General features: G+C 37.6%; 1 protein-coding gene across 3 annotated transcripts in view; it reads right to left on the minus strand.

Annotated features, from left to right (window-relative positions):
- Positions 1-8,344: 8,344 nt before the first annotated feature.
- LOC124221211 (LIM domain only protein 3) overlaps positions 8,345-15,276 on the minus strand; it is a 106,604-nt gene continuing 99,672 nt past the window's right edge. For all 3 annotated transcript variants that reach the window (XM_046630975.2, XM_046630974.2, XM_046630973.2), the window contains exon 6: positions 8,345-10,220. In XM_046630975.2, the coding sequence (XP_046486931.1) occupies positions 10,065-10,220 (156 nt within the window). In that variant the 3' untranslated portion in view covers positions 8,345-10,064. The remainder of the gene's footprint in view (positions 10,221-15,276) is intronic.

The following is a 15,276-nucleotide window of genomic DNA, read 5'->3' on the forward strand; positions in this document are numbered from 1 at the left end:
TATACATATGTATCAGGGTGGTCATTGTTTGGGGATCGGAAAAATTTGAATTGAGACGGAAAAAGATCTGTGCAAAGTTTCAAGCCTCTACGTTAACTGGAACACGTGTCGCTAAGGTCTGACATTTCTAAACGTCAAATGCATGTCGTTTTTATAACCCATTATTTCGTTTTATATGACTTTGGTATAAATTAAGAGACCGATTTGAAACTTGACAGAGTTTTCGCTTGTAATAATAGAAATATCTCGTGAAAATTTACAAATTTCATCATCATTTTATAATATATTTCTTTTTATATGTAACCTTAATAGCGTAATTTTTATTAGGCTTATATATTATAAGGGAAAAATTTTTATAAAACTTTGATACTGTCAGGCTTTGTTTCTATCATTATAAGCAACAACTCTGCCAAGTTTCAAATCGGTCCCTCAATTTATACCAAAGTCGTACAAAACGAAACAACTAGTTATAAAAACTGAAATACATTCACATTTAAAACTTTCGGAGCCTAGCGACATGTGTTCCAGGTGACGTAGAGGCTTGAAATTTTACACAGATTGTTTATTAATGATTTGGAACGGATCTGGGGGACGTCCCAACCATCATTTTTCCAACCCCCAAATAAGAACCACCCTGATACATATAAAAGTGTATGTACAAAAACTAATCTCTGTTGTATACACGGACGATATGTCTAAGCTAGCCTGTTTCTGTTTACATTACGTTCTAATGTTTCCAGAGCGACGGGTAACTGATTCTGGTTCAGCGCCTCGGTGCGTCAGTCGTGTCGAATATTTGAGAGAAGGAAGATGTAATGAAATATTGGTGAGTACGATCACAAGTTAATAAGCCATTACCTATCATTTCTTCAACGACTGCCTTCGAAACTACTGTTTACCAAGAATTCATAAATATCATCATACGTAGCATTGAAGTTCCAAACCAAAGTTTGCGTGTCGGATGTTCAGAAAGTGACGTCACCCTAAATTTTTTTTCTCTTGACGTCATCGATCTATAGTAATCACAAATCAGCTAGCCGAATTCCTCAGTCTGGAAACAACCGCGCAGTAGAGCAGACGGATGAGAGTCGCGCTCCGCAAATTTCGAGTACCGGGTTCTCAACCTCCCGGATCCTGCGCTCGGGGTTCGATACCTGGTGAAACTCGACTTCCAGGACAAGCGCTCCGTAGTTTCTGCGCTCCGTTGATAATCATCCATTTCCGCATATCTTGTGATGATATATTTTTTAAATGTTTAATATTCGTTAACAACCGGCCGAACGTAGCGAGCGAATTACAATGCGGCTCATCAGCTTTTTGCGCTTATCGTTACTGCGCCTAACTGCTGATACGAGACATAATGCAGGTTAATTCGGCAAATTTTGTAATGCCAAATATTTTATTTCCGCATTGCCCGCGGATAAAAAGTATAGCGTAGTACTTATTTGCTGTCAAAAATGTAAAATATGTATTGTAGAAGGTGTTTAAAAATTTTATTTTACTCAAAAGAATGAAGTGAGATTTTTCTTTAACCGCTTGAACGACATTTATACCGCGATACATTATTTCATTTTCATATTCTGATAACAACCAGTTCCAGCCCTCCTTATAATCGATTGAAAACTTGTAGCGAATGGAATTGACTGATTTACAATTTCGAAACGCAGACTCGTATTATTCACACGTAAAAGCAGCTGAATTGCGGCTGTGACGAAATGAAAGAAAATGAAAAGAAAAAATTTCTACCGTTTCAGACACACTTAAGGCTTCTATTTGCTTGCGGAGAAACCTTACGACGGTCTGTATTGTACGGCAAAATGTCTTTGACTCAGCAACGGTGTTTGTTAATTTGAGTTACGCGATCCTTATTCAAGCTCAAATGCAAAAGATGAATGTAAGAATTTCACGTTATCGAAATTCAGGCTTATAGTCAGCGCGTGTTCAGCTTGCATCGAGAACAGTGGATATATAGTTCGTCTTTCGTTTATTTGTATGTGAAAAAAAAAATTTATCAATGAAGTGGAAGATGAAGAAAATCCGATGTTTTGAATAAATTACGGGATTCGAGGATAAATGGTCAGAAAAGTGTCGAATCGAAGACGAATAAAAATCAGATTTTCTAATCATTCATTACAAAAGTGCAAGTAAATTTTATCGAGTTGAATGCAATGGAAATGGGGCCTGCTTGATAAGGAAATAATTTGCAAAGTCCGCGAATTTCAGTTAGCAAAACTAGTTTTTTTTATACATTTTATTTATAATATTATGTAAATGTCAAACGTGTAATTTATCAGCGCAAAATTGTTATTCTCAGCAAAAAGCTATCTCCGTTAATTTTTAGAGAATTTGTTCACCTACAATCTGAATTATAATTAATCAAAATTGGTGAAACGATATGCTGTGATTTTTTTTTCAAAATTACATCATTGTTTCGACTTTGAAATTACCGTTTTTCAATTTTTTCTTTCAACGTATCGTTTTACCGAAATTGAACTCGAAATCTTTGTTTCGTCATATTTTTATCTGGACAGAATTTTCCCCGAAATATTTAACCATCTAGCCATAGAAGAATCCAATATCTTCGTCATTGGAAAGTTTCATCTTCAATAAGTAAAAACAGTTACCGTTTTCTGGGATTGAATACACGAAAAGGATCGCATATCCGCAGGTAAAAATACAAATACAGTGAGCAACTTCAGACGGATGACGAATCTGACTGAGCCGTCGGATAAGAATAAAAATCATAGTAACCGAAGAAGAAGAAAAACGAGAGAAATAAAGGAGGAGAAGGAAAAGAAAAAACACGACTTTCCGCTCTCGTCGCAGTGGATTCTGACAAATAAAGTGAAATTGAAATATTTGAAATTTCGCGTCAAAGAAGTGGACCTCGCGTTGTCCGACGGACAGTGCGCGTTATTCATGGTGGATAAACATCTGGCGTTGCGAAATTGGCGAAAGCTTGATAATCGGGCTCCTCGACCGGCTTTGAGCCTGAAAACATGCACTCGCGAATCGGTGGATCCTTATCGAATCGCGTAAACGTTGCCACGATTTTCTCCGAGTCCTCCGAGGCACCGATCCGAGCTCGAATCCTCCGGTCATAGTTGACAACACTTGTTCACCTCGCGCCGTACCTGAAATGCGAATTGGAACGTGTCTATGGCGTTTCTGCAGAATCCTCTACAAGAGTGCTGCTGGGCACAAAGCCGGACAAAGTGAAATGAAAGATAGTTGGCATGCTTTTGAATCGTCTTTGGATATGTCGCGTCGCGTATGCCTGCATATCTTGGCTACTTCGCGCCGATGCTTACATACGTCCGTATACGTATGTACATATACTCGAGAATATCCTCAAAAGTCCCTTCTTCAAGGGTGGATGGCCAGCCGGCAAGATTTCGAGACACAGAAATTGCCGTTCGAGCCGGGCGATTCTTGGACGTGAAAATAAATCGGGATATTCGTTTCGTTTTGGAGAATTTTATTTGCCAGATATTGTTTAAGTCGTAAAAATTTTTTTTCGGCTTCCACGATATTCAAACGCCTTTAAATCAGAGATTTTTCAATTATACTCAGAGGATTTGCGATGGGATGGAAAATAATCACATAACGAGACGTAGGATGGTTGATCGTTTTTCTGAAAAGTTTTTGCAGTAAGTAATTATCAAACTTCTTCCGAGTGTTGTCGATAATTGCAACGATCGCAAGATAATTTTACACAAGTTTTAAACAGAATCTCAGAATCGCTAAGCATATTTTCAAACGAGTCAAAATCACAGTCTTAATATATTCTCGCAGAGATGCCTGTTTGAAATTTTTCTACTTTAAACACAATTACGTCAGTATTTTTTTTTTTTTTTTTTATTTCTCACTATTACCCTATACCGTAGATCTAAAGAGTGGCGTTTTTAATTAGCGTGATTTAAAATTGCCGGAGGGAGTTTTTGTCAACGTGTTTTGTCCCGCGTATAATTTCGTCGTGCTTGGGAGAGCGATAAAAGTTTTTAGCATTGAGTCGTGATTTGAAACTTTTTGTTGGCAATTTAACGTTTAATTTTAAACACACTTTTTGTTCCATGTTTATTTTCGTTTTATTTATTTGCTTATTATTTATTTTTCAATTCGTTTCACGTTATTCGATACCTTGCGCCAAGACCAAATAAAAGAAGAACAAACAAAAACGGGGCGGGCGGGGCGGGGGGGGGGGGGGGGGGGGAGAGACAGAGAGAGTGAGAGAGAAAGAGAGAGAAATTACGCGGTAATCCGGTCATGAATATTCATTGGGATTGCTTACAGATTGTACGAGAGATTGAAATTTTTGTTCGTCAGCATGATAAGTCCGAGTATGTAGGCTATTTTTGACACGAGATGATAAAATGACAAAGTTAAATTTCCAACTGGAATTTTCTTCGTTTCTTAAACGGAAGAAGGAAAATGGCGTAATTTTTCTCGCGAGCGAAGTGACGAGGCGTAAGAAAAATAGGATTGAAATACACATCTGTATACCGTTAGTATTAATTATCGTTGGCACTCCTCGCGCCTCGATCCGCACACCTTGAAATAAGCTCGCGCGCCTTCGCTTACTTACTTACTTACTTACTTAGCGTAATAAAAAGCTTATAGCAAGCACTTAGCTTAACTCGGAGGGTGTGGATTAAGCTTAACCCGTTTAAGAAGAAGGCTGCTGCAGGAACAACGGATTTCAAACTTTATTTTCATATTATACAATTTTTCTCATCCCCCGGAAACCGCGACTTGTGGAATTTTCTAATTAACAAGGAAATTTTCTCTCCCAGTTTTATATTACATCCCGTATACACAGCTCGTATTTTCCTCTAACAAGACATTTAACCCGCGATCCATCCCTCGATGCGTCTCAATTATTTTTAAACTTCACCCTCAAATTCTTCAACGTTTATCGGTATGCTTGTCTTCTTCTTATTTAAACATGTATAGGAATAAATAAAAGCTTTTCAAGGTTCGTTCGATAATCTTATCCAAGAACAATTCTTCGGCAGGTATATAAAAAAAAATAACATCTCTACACCCGTGCATTCTCCAATTACTTTTTCTGCAATGTCTGTCTCATTTCGAGGACAATATTTTTCTTACTTTTATTTTTATCTACAGCAAAACAATCATATAAATATCATAATTTTTCACTTTCTTACGATTACTCAAAGTTTCACCGAGTTTCATCACTTTTTCGTTATAATTATATCGCTCGATAGCCGGATCACTTCGATTAAATGAAAATTCGAGAAAGGTTCAAAATTTCGTTTCGTTATTTGTCCTCATTTTTTTTTTTTTTTTTTTTCTCGTTGCCAGCACATAATTACGCCCAAGCAGGCGTAAGAATTTCCTTAATTTTTCGCAATAAGCAACCGACTGAGTGACCGACTGGCTGAGTTCTCGTAATGAAGCGACGAGCGTAAGAAACCTTTGTTGCTTTAACGATCATTTTACGCCCGCTTCAATCACACTTTCTCCTCAAGGCTCGAGGTGCTTTATTCCCTACTCACATTGCAACGCCCCGTAACGGGAATGCGGCAAGGAAAAGGGGGTCGGAGAGGGTGAAAAAAGTGAGAACAAACAGTGCGGGGCGAGTTATGAAAAGGGGCGGAGGTAGGAAAAGTACATAAGCGTCTCGATAAGAGTTATGAAAATGAAACGAGAAAAAATTCTCCAACTTTCAAAACCATTTCGCGTTATAACAGCCCGCGCACATATTATACATATATATATATCCGCGAATATAACCTTTATTTATAATGTTTCGCATTTTTATTTAATTTCTCCCAACTCGTCACCACCAGAGACACGCATCAGGCTTTCGGATATTATTTCAGTCGGCGCATATTTCAGGAAATTAATTTTATGAAAACAATTTTCACTTTTTCAATTAATTACGTCTGCGTGTGCTTTTTTCACATTCTCCGTTTCACATTTTATTTCTCGTTCTGCCTCTCTCCAACACCAGACCATTGTCCATTCTCTCGGCAATTCAACCTTCTCACCATTCTCGACGCGTTCTCTTCTCTCCCAGGTTCAAAGTTTTTAATAATACTATACTTATTCTACCGTATGAAAGGAGCAATATTATCACTATATCGATGTTGTGTAGTCTGTGTGCGTTTTTTCTTCTTCTTTAACTTGGCTAATTAACGCTACGCTCACTGAGAAAAATTTCATTTGTTACGGTAACTAGAAAAATTCAGTTAAACAGGTATCGTTGAAAAAACTGTTTAAATATTGTTGGAATTACGAAATACGAGGTACACGTAATCATTTTGCGTTATCGTCGATCCTTTTTTGATAATTGCAACGCAAAATCAGTTTGTTCGGCTAACTCTACTTTTTCAGTTGAACAAGGCTTTAACGTCAATTTATTCTTGCGCAAGCATTAAATTTTCGCAGCAGCTGCAAGAAAATAAAGTAACAGTGATCCTAGCGAGAAAGAATAGTAACATATACTAGACTTTCCGGTAACAGCTACAAAACTAATTTTCATTAATTAAAAAAGGTAAAAAATGAAAATAGTCAAGGACTGATCGGTAACCGGAAATAAAAATTTCTCTCAGTGCTGTATTCTCCTAATTTTTCATAGATAGTAACTTTCAATATCTCGGTTGATTTATTCTATTGATTTAATCATATTTTTTCGAGGCCAGATTTTTGAGCTTAACAAATTTTTATCATACACGGAGGCGATCGATTCGATCGCAATTTAAATTTTGTTTCACAGAACGGAGTAAAATTATAAATACCTGTAGATTGATTTCAAAATAATTTTCACGCAACTTCGAAAAAGCTCTTGCGAATCTATTTTCTCTTCCGAATAAAAAAATATCCTCGACATTGTCTCCTCCTCGTCTGTGGAAGGAATTCGTCACATATTTCCGGGTTGTTGGAAGTTCGCATCGCAAACACTCGACTCCTCGTTTTGTATAAACACGGAGCTGAAGGTTTGAGAAGCGTGGTAATTGGGGAGCAATTATGCGTTTATTATTATACACGCGAGGGAAGGTGAGGCGATGGTTGAGACCTGGGCGAGGCTAATCGGACTCATAAATAACACTCCGCGTTCACATCTGCAATCCCGACGTCTAATTGCCGATCGAGGAGTAATTGTACAAGTCCCTTGTAATCGGGGTGGAAAAACGAAACGAGACTGTATAACGATAAGGGTCGGAGGTTTCACGTCAAAATTCATCACGTGTACACAGCGAATAGGCGTAGAGGATTCCGGTGACTCGTCCGATCTGCATTATCATAAATTTGCAATATCCAGCGAAAATTCTCGATCAGTTCGTGCGCGCGGGTTAGATTGCTTCGCGAGTCAGTTTTACTCTCGGAGTAACAGTGCCGACGGTGTTGGAAAAGGGTGGCGAGAAAGGGGGTGGTGGTGGTGGTGGGGGGGGGGGGGGGGGGGGGAGGAACGCCTGCAGTTTCCAGTATTCGCGCCCCAATAGAGTTGAATTTCGCCCTTCTGAATACACAATGCGATTTATTCGAATCGTGGCGTATAAAACACAAAGGACCCCCTATGATTGGTAAATTATTGAGGAAGGCCAGATTTTGTTGGCCAATCACGTACGCTGCCGATTTAATATTTTAAAGGAAATTTTGAGAAATGGCCATTTCTCAATTCGCCCACGCTCCGAGTTTCTGCTTCGCAACATATTCTTCCTCGATGTTGGATCATCGCCGGATGATTCTTGTTTTCATTATTACAACTATTTATCTTTTTCAGGTTGCCGAAGGAAAAGGGTTGTATTTTACGAAATGAACTGTTTTTTTTTTCCAGATTTCGTTGTTTACCGTTCAACGGTTTACTATTTGGAGAAATATTTATTTCACTCGCGTTTCGTTGAATCGATTTTACTACGTTGACTTTTTCTCGAAATTCGAAAAACAAAATTTAGCTAATAGCATTGCATACCTTAGAAGAAATTAACCAGAAATTAACAAGAAAAATATTTGCAGCGTTTAGAATTGATTACAAGTGATTTGTTCTTACGTTTCTCAAAGTTTCTAGAAAACGTTGCAAATTTTTTATAATCCTCGTCTATTTTTTACGTACGATTTATTGGAAAGGGAAAAATACTCATCTAGGGTTTAGGTATACATCTAATTACAAAATTGCGGGTTGAATGAATGAAGTATATACACAACAGCTTTAATGTTCAACTTATAACGTCGAAATAATAATTCATTTTTATTAATATTCATTCTATATAAATAAATAATGAAAGAAATTTACAAAACGAACTATACGCATATACACTATTATATATATATATATATGTATATGTATATTACATATTACACTTTACATTTTATTTCTGTTACGTATTTATTATTTATTATTCAATCAATACTATCATCATATTATTTTTTATTTCTTTGAAAGATCTTATATGTTCCACTTATTACCGATCGCGTTATATTACACAAATATTTATACATGTATATTTATGCGGTAATTCGATTTTTTATACATACATGAATGCTCATTTTCAAATATTATTATGCAAGTAATGTACACACTCATATATAAATTACACGACGAAATATATCAATCGACGTTATAATATGTAGGTATTTACTTATCCATTTCATTAACTCGTTATATTAAAAATCAGCGAATTGATTAAATATGACTTCATGTAATACGAACGATTCCTCGATTTCTCTTTTACGATATCATCATGCGTGAAAATTGCGACAATTTTCTAAATTAGGAACATTCACGTGTACTCAATTAACGCACGTCTGGTTAATGACAATAACGATCGTTCGAAATAAGTAGAGGAATAGAATACTTGTGTGAATAATTAATTTGAAAAATCAAGGCTTTCGCAGAAGCTAGCCAGCAATTATGCAACTGAATATCATCTTTCGATAGCACAGAGCGAGCGAGTGGGGCAAGCAATTTATTCTGGAAAACGTACGGTTCGGTGCAGCGAGCCGGGGAGGAAAATAAAACATCCCCATTTACGATAAAAGTGTTCAAACTTTCGACATAACTCAGGTTCGTTATCTGACTAACAAATAAGGCAAACGAAAGTTTTACGCATCAATCACGGCTCGCGGAGATTCAAAGTTGAAACAATGCTAAGTCACCCCTAACGTATGACTCTCTGGGGCTCACCTAGCCCATCCGCAACCTGCACCAACGAATAAATCCCATTTCCTGTCGCGCTGTTTCTTTCCGAAACCAAAGACTTAACCCCTTCAGATTTCGCATTTATTCCTACCATTCTTACGCTCACCAATTTTTTAAACCAAAACACCTTTGCTGACTTATTTTTTCGCGACATTTATCTAGTCACCGCGAATTGAAATCAGATCAATTTCGAATATCATTGCAATGATTATTTATCGTGGTAAAAATTTTGTTATTTTACCGAAGTTGTCAGAGTTTCAGAATAAACCTGAATCTTCGACGCTGCAATTTTTCTTTCAGAAACTAATAACAACGAGACAACGACAACGATAACGCACCACATAAATATCGATATCTCCATATTTTTTATTTCTAATTCGTCTAATGAGCACCTAAATCCTTTCTTTAAAAAATTTATCGGGTCAAACAATGCCCGGAGAATTTATTAATTCGAGTCTGTAACGTAAATGCGTCGTAAGGATTGACAAGAAACTTGACTTACGCGAGACAAAAAAATTTTACTTCGATCGAATCAAAACTCAGGCTCTAATGAATCAAAACTGTATCGTGTAGTTGCGAATATTTTGAAATAAAAATGTAACGATAAAACAAAGAATGAAAATAAATCAACACCGATATTAAAATTTCCTGACATTACGCAGGTGGTATAGTAACTAAATTCATCTACGCGCAGGTGATATTTTTCCTATTCACCGTTTACCGCACGAATGAATTTCACGTGCGCGACGACGTGCGAGAAATTTCCCACCGTCTTTGGTAATAATTTTAATTAATCGATTATTTTAGTTTTATTTGGCCGTCGTTTCTTCCACGCGATATAAGCATCGAGACCGACAGAATTCGATCGATATTTCGAGCTCCTTGCCTATTTTGATTGTCATTTTCCGTCGTACTGCGGCGGGGCGTTGATCCCGTTCAAACTGTTCATCTGATTCAAAGCGCTGTGAGAGGTCGTCGGAGGTGCCGGATATCCGTTATGGTTGTGGCCGACATCCCCGTTTGTCTGCCTTTGCGCAGATACGGTCGGACATCCCTGAAACGAGACGGAAAAAAGGGTGGGTCAATATTGATATTCCCAAGCCTGTGCGACGAGTGAAATAACGTATTAATTAATTAATAACGAAGAGTACGCGTATGTATAAGACGGGAATCAAGATTGTCGCCAGTTTATGCCGTTGACGAAATCTTGAAACCCCGAACGGTAATTGAGGTAGTCAATTTTTGCTGATTCGCATTTGAACGATTTGTTAATTTTCAGTTGATATTTACCTGTTTGACGATTGTTGTAGTCAATGAAAGAATAACGTACAGATTCGGTAAAAAATTGACGGCAGGCAGAATTGGCATGGATTCAATGAAATTTTATTGTTTACGTAAATCGGGTATCGGAGATTTTTTAATGCGAGTACGTATAGAGACAGCCTTGTAGAAATTGAGTTCAAAAAAAAAAAAAGAAAAAAACGATGCGTCGATTAGTTGATCCGAAAAAATCGTCGATCGTCTGGCACGTTTCTTACAAAGTCTACAATGGTTTCTTTGCACGTATGAATGCGATCGATTTTCGAGGATGTCGCTATTCGTTCAGGAGAGATAAAGGCGTCCAACTCTTACCCGGTGTAACGGACATCTGCATATTGATCGTTGCGATTTTGGTTGTAAAGGATTTTCTCAATTTTGAGAGTATTTAAAAAGCATTGTAATTATATTGGAATATTTCATTCATTTTCATCGAAATCGCTTGCGCATTTCATGCCGTCTTTTCAATGTTTCAAAATGATTGATTTTCTTCATTAATATTGCGACTACGTACATTTAATTATTTTTCTCTACGATTATAACCGCAGTATTATAATAATTACATCTCTTTTTGGAATTCTGTTGAGTCTCTTGGAATCGGGATTGCAATATTTGTAGAATAATCAAATAAAAAATGATCAAAAAACTTACCGAGTTCGTCTAATCTAATAATTCTTTTCATTGTAATCTGATTATTTTTTTTTTCAACCTTCTATTCACCAAGCAGGAAAGAAAAATCGTTGTCAGTCTAGCGATAAATTCCAAAATATGGTTTCCGTCTATCAATATTCTATCGATTTCCGTCATATCCTTTGGTTACTTTTCAGCATTTTAGGTGAATCCTCAGACTCTATTAAATCCGTTAATGACCAAAAGTCGCTTAGAAAATTTTCAAACGTTTCAATTCGTTTCATTTCCAAGCGAATGGCTTTTTGCGAATAAAAAGAAACAGCCAAGGTAAAAAAAGAAAAGAAAAGAACGTGAAGGTAAATTCGCATTCGAGTAAACTCGCTGATATTTTATTCATTGGTATTAGAATCCGAGCCCCCGGTCCTCGCACTGTTCGTCCCCCTCAACTTCCGTTCTTATCCCAATAACCGCCCCTGTAACAGGATGGAAATATTCCCGAAACTGTTGCCCGGGTTCAGTCGGCGAAAGTAAGTTGGCCGGTTCTGTTCCCGGCTCTCGCATGTACGCGAGTTTCGAATTACGGTAGGTGCAGCTAGGCCGCCTAACGAATTCGGCTATTCCCGATTCAACCCCTTCGGAAACAAAGCGAAAGCTCCGGGAACTCGTTGTGTCTAAACTGAACTCGGTTGTAAGTTAAGAGCTGCTGCTGCTGGCTGAGAGCCGAGCGGAGCAGAACGAAACACCCGCCGCTCCTGCCCTCGAAGGTATATTTATGTGCCGCGAGATCCTTCGGAGGCTGGGAAAGCCGATGAAAACTTGGAACTTTCGACGGAAGCTCGACGGGCTTTCGTGCCATTCTTATTGGCACTTGGCATTCCGTCGCACCGTCGGGGTGTTAAATTGTGCATATTGCTCAGCCGGTGGATCCGTTTCGAATCGGATTGCAGGCAGATTCTCGGATGCAGGAAATGGGGGCGGGGTTGAAGTTCCGAATTTGAAAAGTTCCGAAAGCGCTAAATTTCGAATTTTATCGTGGCGAAACTTAAAGTACAGAAATCGAACTTTGACGAAACGGCAAAAATTTCAATGGCCCGAAAGCCGACGCTCAAAGTTCCGAAAGGGCGAAATTTCGAAAGGACTAAATGCCGAAAGATCGTAACTCCGACAAGTCAAAGTTCCGAAAGTACGAAAGTGAGACAATTTTTTAATCTGCAGCATCGAAATTCCGAAAGATCGAAAATTTTCAGTTCTGTAAATTTCTGGCTTGGTGAAATTTCATCGCTTTGATCTTTTTTTTTGTTTTGGATTGTCGAAATTTTGTTGCTTTCTAAATGCTTGATTTCTTTACTGCAAGTTTTGCCAAAAAATAATTTATGATCAGGCACTTTCGGTACTTTTCAAATTCGGAACTTCAACCCCGCCATATGCTTACAACTATATTTGTTAAGTAGACCAATTTGAGAGAATATTTTTTTTGTAACCCTAATATGTACCTACGGGAAGTTTTGAAGACTTGAGTAAAATTTTAATCTATTGATATAATAAATTAATATAGTAGCAAGTGGACGAAACCTTGAAACTAGTCCAATACGTATAATATTCCAATTTGTTCAGGAACGGGTTATGAATTTTCTCGAAATGATATCATTCTTTTGCGTGGAAAAATTTTTTCAGATTGAAAGTTAAATTGCTCGATTTAAGAAGTATTGGACGAATAATCCGGTTCTGTATTATATACTCTTCTCGCAAAAATTAAGGGAACAAGAGTATATTCTGAAAACTGATATTTTTGGTTATAAAACTCAAAATTTATGATGAATTTTTTCTTCATCAATTTCAAACAATTTCTAAATACAGTTTAAAAATCTTGCTTTCTTTTAAGTAAAACCAGTTTATGTTTCAACTGTTTGGCTCGTTTGTCATACTTGCAAAAATTCACCGAGAGCTTATGAAACTGCGTACCATTTAGATTCGTCTATGATCGCGCCAGAGTTACAAGGATCTTAAAATAGCTTGCAATTTTACATTAGAGCGACGAAATTCTTAAGAAATTCGAAATCAAGATTGTCGTGGAAATTTTTAACCAACAAAAAGAATGGAGAAAATTACTTGGAAAAATGTTGAAAAATTCGTAGGGTGAGAGATTCGTTTTTAGCTTGGACCAACTTGTGTTGCAGGTTGCCACGTGTTCCCATAAATCTGCGCCCGCTCTCAGCAGCCCGGCAATTGAAGATAAAAGTGAAATAAGTCATAGACTTAATTTAGGGGGAGAGACGCCTGGACTTTCTTTCTTAATTACGCGCCCTATTCTGGTTCCGCGGGCCGACCGAAAGGGGTTGAGCTTCTCAAGCGGGAGATTTAGGCATTCCTGCAGGACGAAGTCGGGCTCTTACAGACCCTCGGTGCGACTGTTGCACACTCCTGGAACGGCTACAAAGCGTTATTAAGCTTCTTCCTCTTTCTTTTTTCTCAAGTCTCTTACACTCAGTCATTTTTATCAGAATTATTATTTACGGGCTAATTACTCGACTTGGGCAGGGATTTTAATGCAAAGAAGTACGAGTATCACGTCTCGGTAGTTTGTACACGTACACTTACACACTTACACACTTATATACTCCGGTAATTATCTTGGGTAATAATTAATTCCGTATCTCATTCCCTGAATCTAGCTGGGAGTTTTCAATTCAGGAATTTAAGTTTGCAAAATATGTACGACCTATTATGTTCTTCTTTCTTTTCATTTTTTATCTATCGTATTTTATCTTTATTCTGTCTTTTTTTTTTAAACTGTATTTCTACACATCTTTTTTATATTTAGAAACAAGAAGGTATTCGAAGAACCGTCTTTTTGTTAACTCCTTTTCTTCTTCGTTTAGCTTGAACATATTTTTGCAGTAATTTTACTCTTCCGGAATTTGAAGAATGCGCAATTTTAGGAACTCACCTGCAGCCGACGATAATTAAAAGTTCATAACGATGGAAAATGTATGAAAAGCTCAAATTGCGAAGAACGACTTTTCTGTGAAATTTAAAATCTGTGACATCACGAGCTACGGGTTGGCAAAATTATTCCCATAACCTACGGTGTCGATTTGTCTGGATAATAATCAGCAGTGATGTAAATTGAAGAAAACTTTTGTGAACATTTCAAAATTACTAACGTTCTCCGTTTACTTTTGCACGTCAATTTGCAAAATGAATATTTCCAGTCTCCAATTAGTGCGTAATAACAGAGACAACAACGACAGACACACTGAGAAAAGTTTCATTTGTTACAGTAGCTAGAAAAATTCAGTGAAACAGGTGTCGTTAAAAAAACTGTTGGAATATTGTTGGGAATAAAAAATTATCATGCGGTAAATCTGAATTCTTAGTATCTAAAATCGAAAGTACGATTTGTCAGTAACGAATAATTCAAAAATATATTGGTGAGATAACAAAAAATTCATCCAATCGTGTTAATTGCATCGATACAATGAAATGCCTCGCGGATGAAAAAGTAACCGGGAATAGACGTTCATCTTCAGGTCATTACCGCGATACACGAAGAGGTCTGTGGTTGGAGAAAAACTGAGGGTATTTTTCGCGAGATTTGCGCCCGCCAGCGCACGAGTAAGACATTAATCGCGAGCTTCGGGGTTAGCGAGGGTGGGGGGGTTAGTTTGTAACCGGGGGTGCGAGGGTTCCTGAGGGAGGGAGGGCTGGGGATTCCTGAATCGCGTGTCATTTGTCTGTTGATCTCCTGCGGCTGGGAACTGAACAGGTGCCCAACGGGGCTAAAAGCACCGGCCGCTTTTCTTCACGGCAAAAATTAGCACCCCGGAGAAGAGAATATTAAGCATTATACCGTCTCGTTATTTTCCCTGATACCTATAACTCTGATCTGAGGAATTATTTCACCCGGGGGAAGAAAAGTTTCTTGACCGATCGTCAATTATCCGGATTATTTTAGTTGTCCTTATTCCGTAAGAGTTTGCTCCTCGTTTGTGAATATGATTATTTCTCAAAGTTGAAAGTTCAGGTATTGTGAAATTTTAAACGACGGGTGGAGAAATCGAACCGATTATGATGTCAGATAAGAGTAGCACGATTTTGGTAAAAACAAATCAATTTTTATATCACGTTCTTTGAAATACGGTTTTTTCTTAATGTCAAAAAAT

The sequence above is a fragment of the Neodiprion pinetum genome, chromosome 6 (genome assembly GCF_021155775.2).
Source record: "Neodiprion pinetum isolate iyNeoPine1 chromosome 6, iyNeoPine1.2, whole genome shotgun sequence".
NCBI lineage: Eukaryota > Metazoa > Arthropoda > Insecta > Hymenoptera > Diprionidae > Neodiprion > Neodiprion pinetum.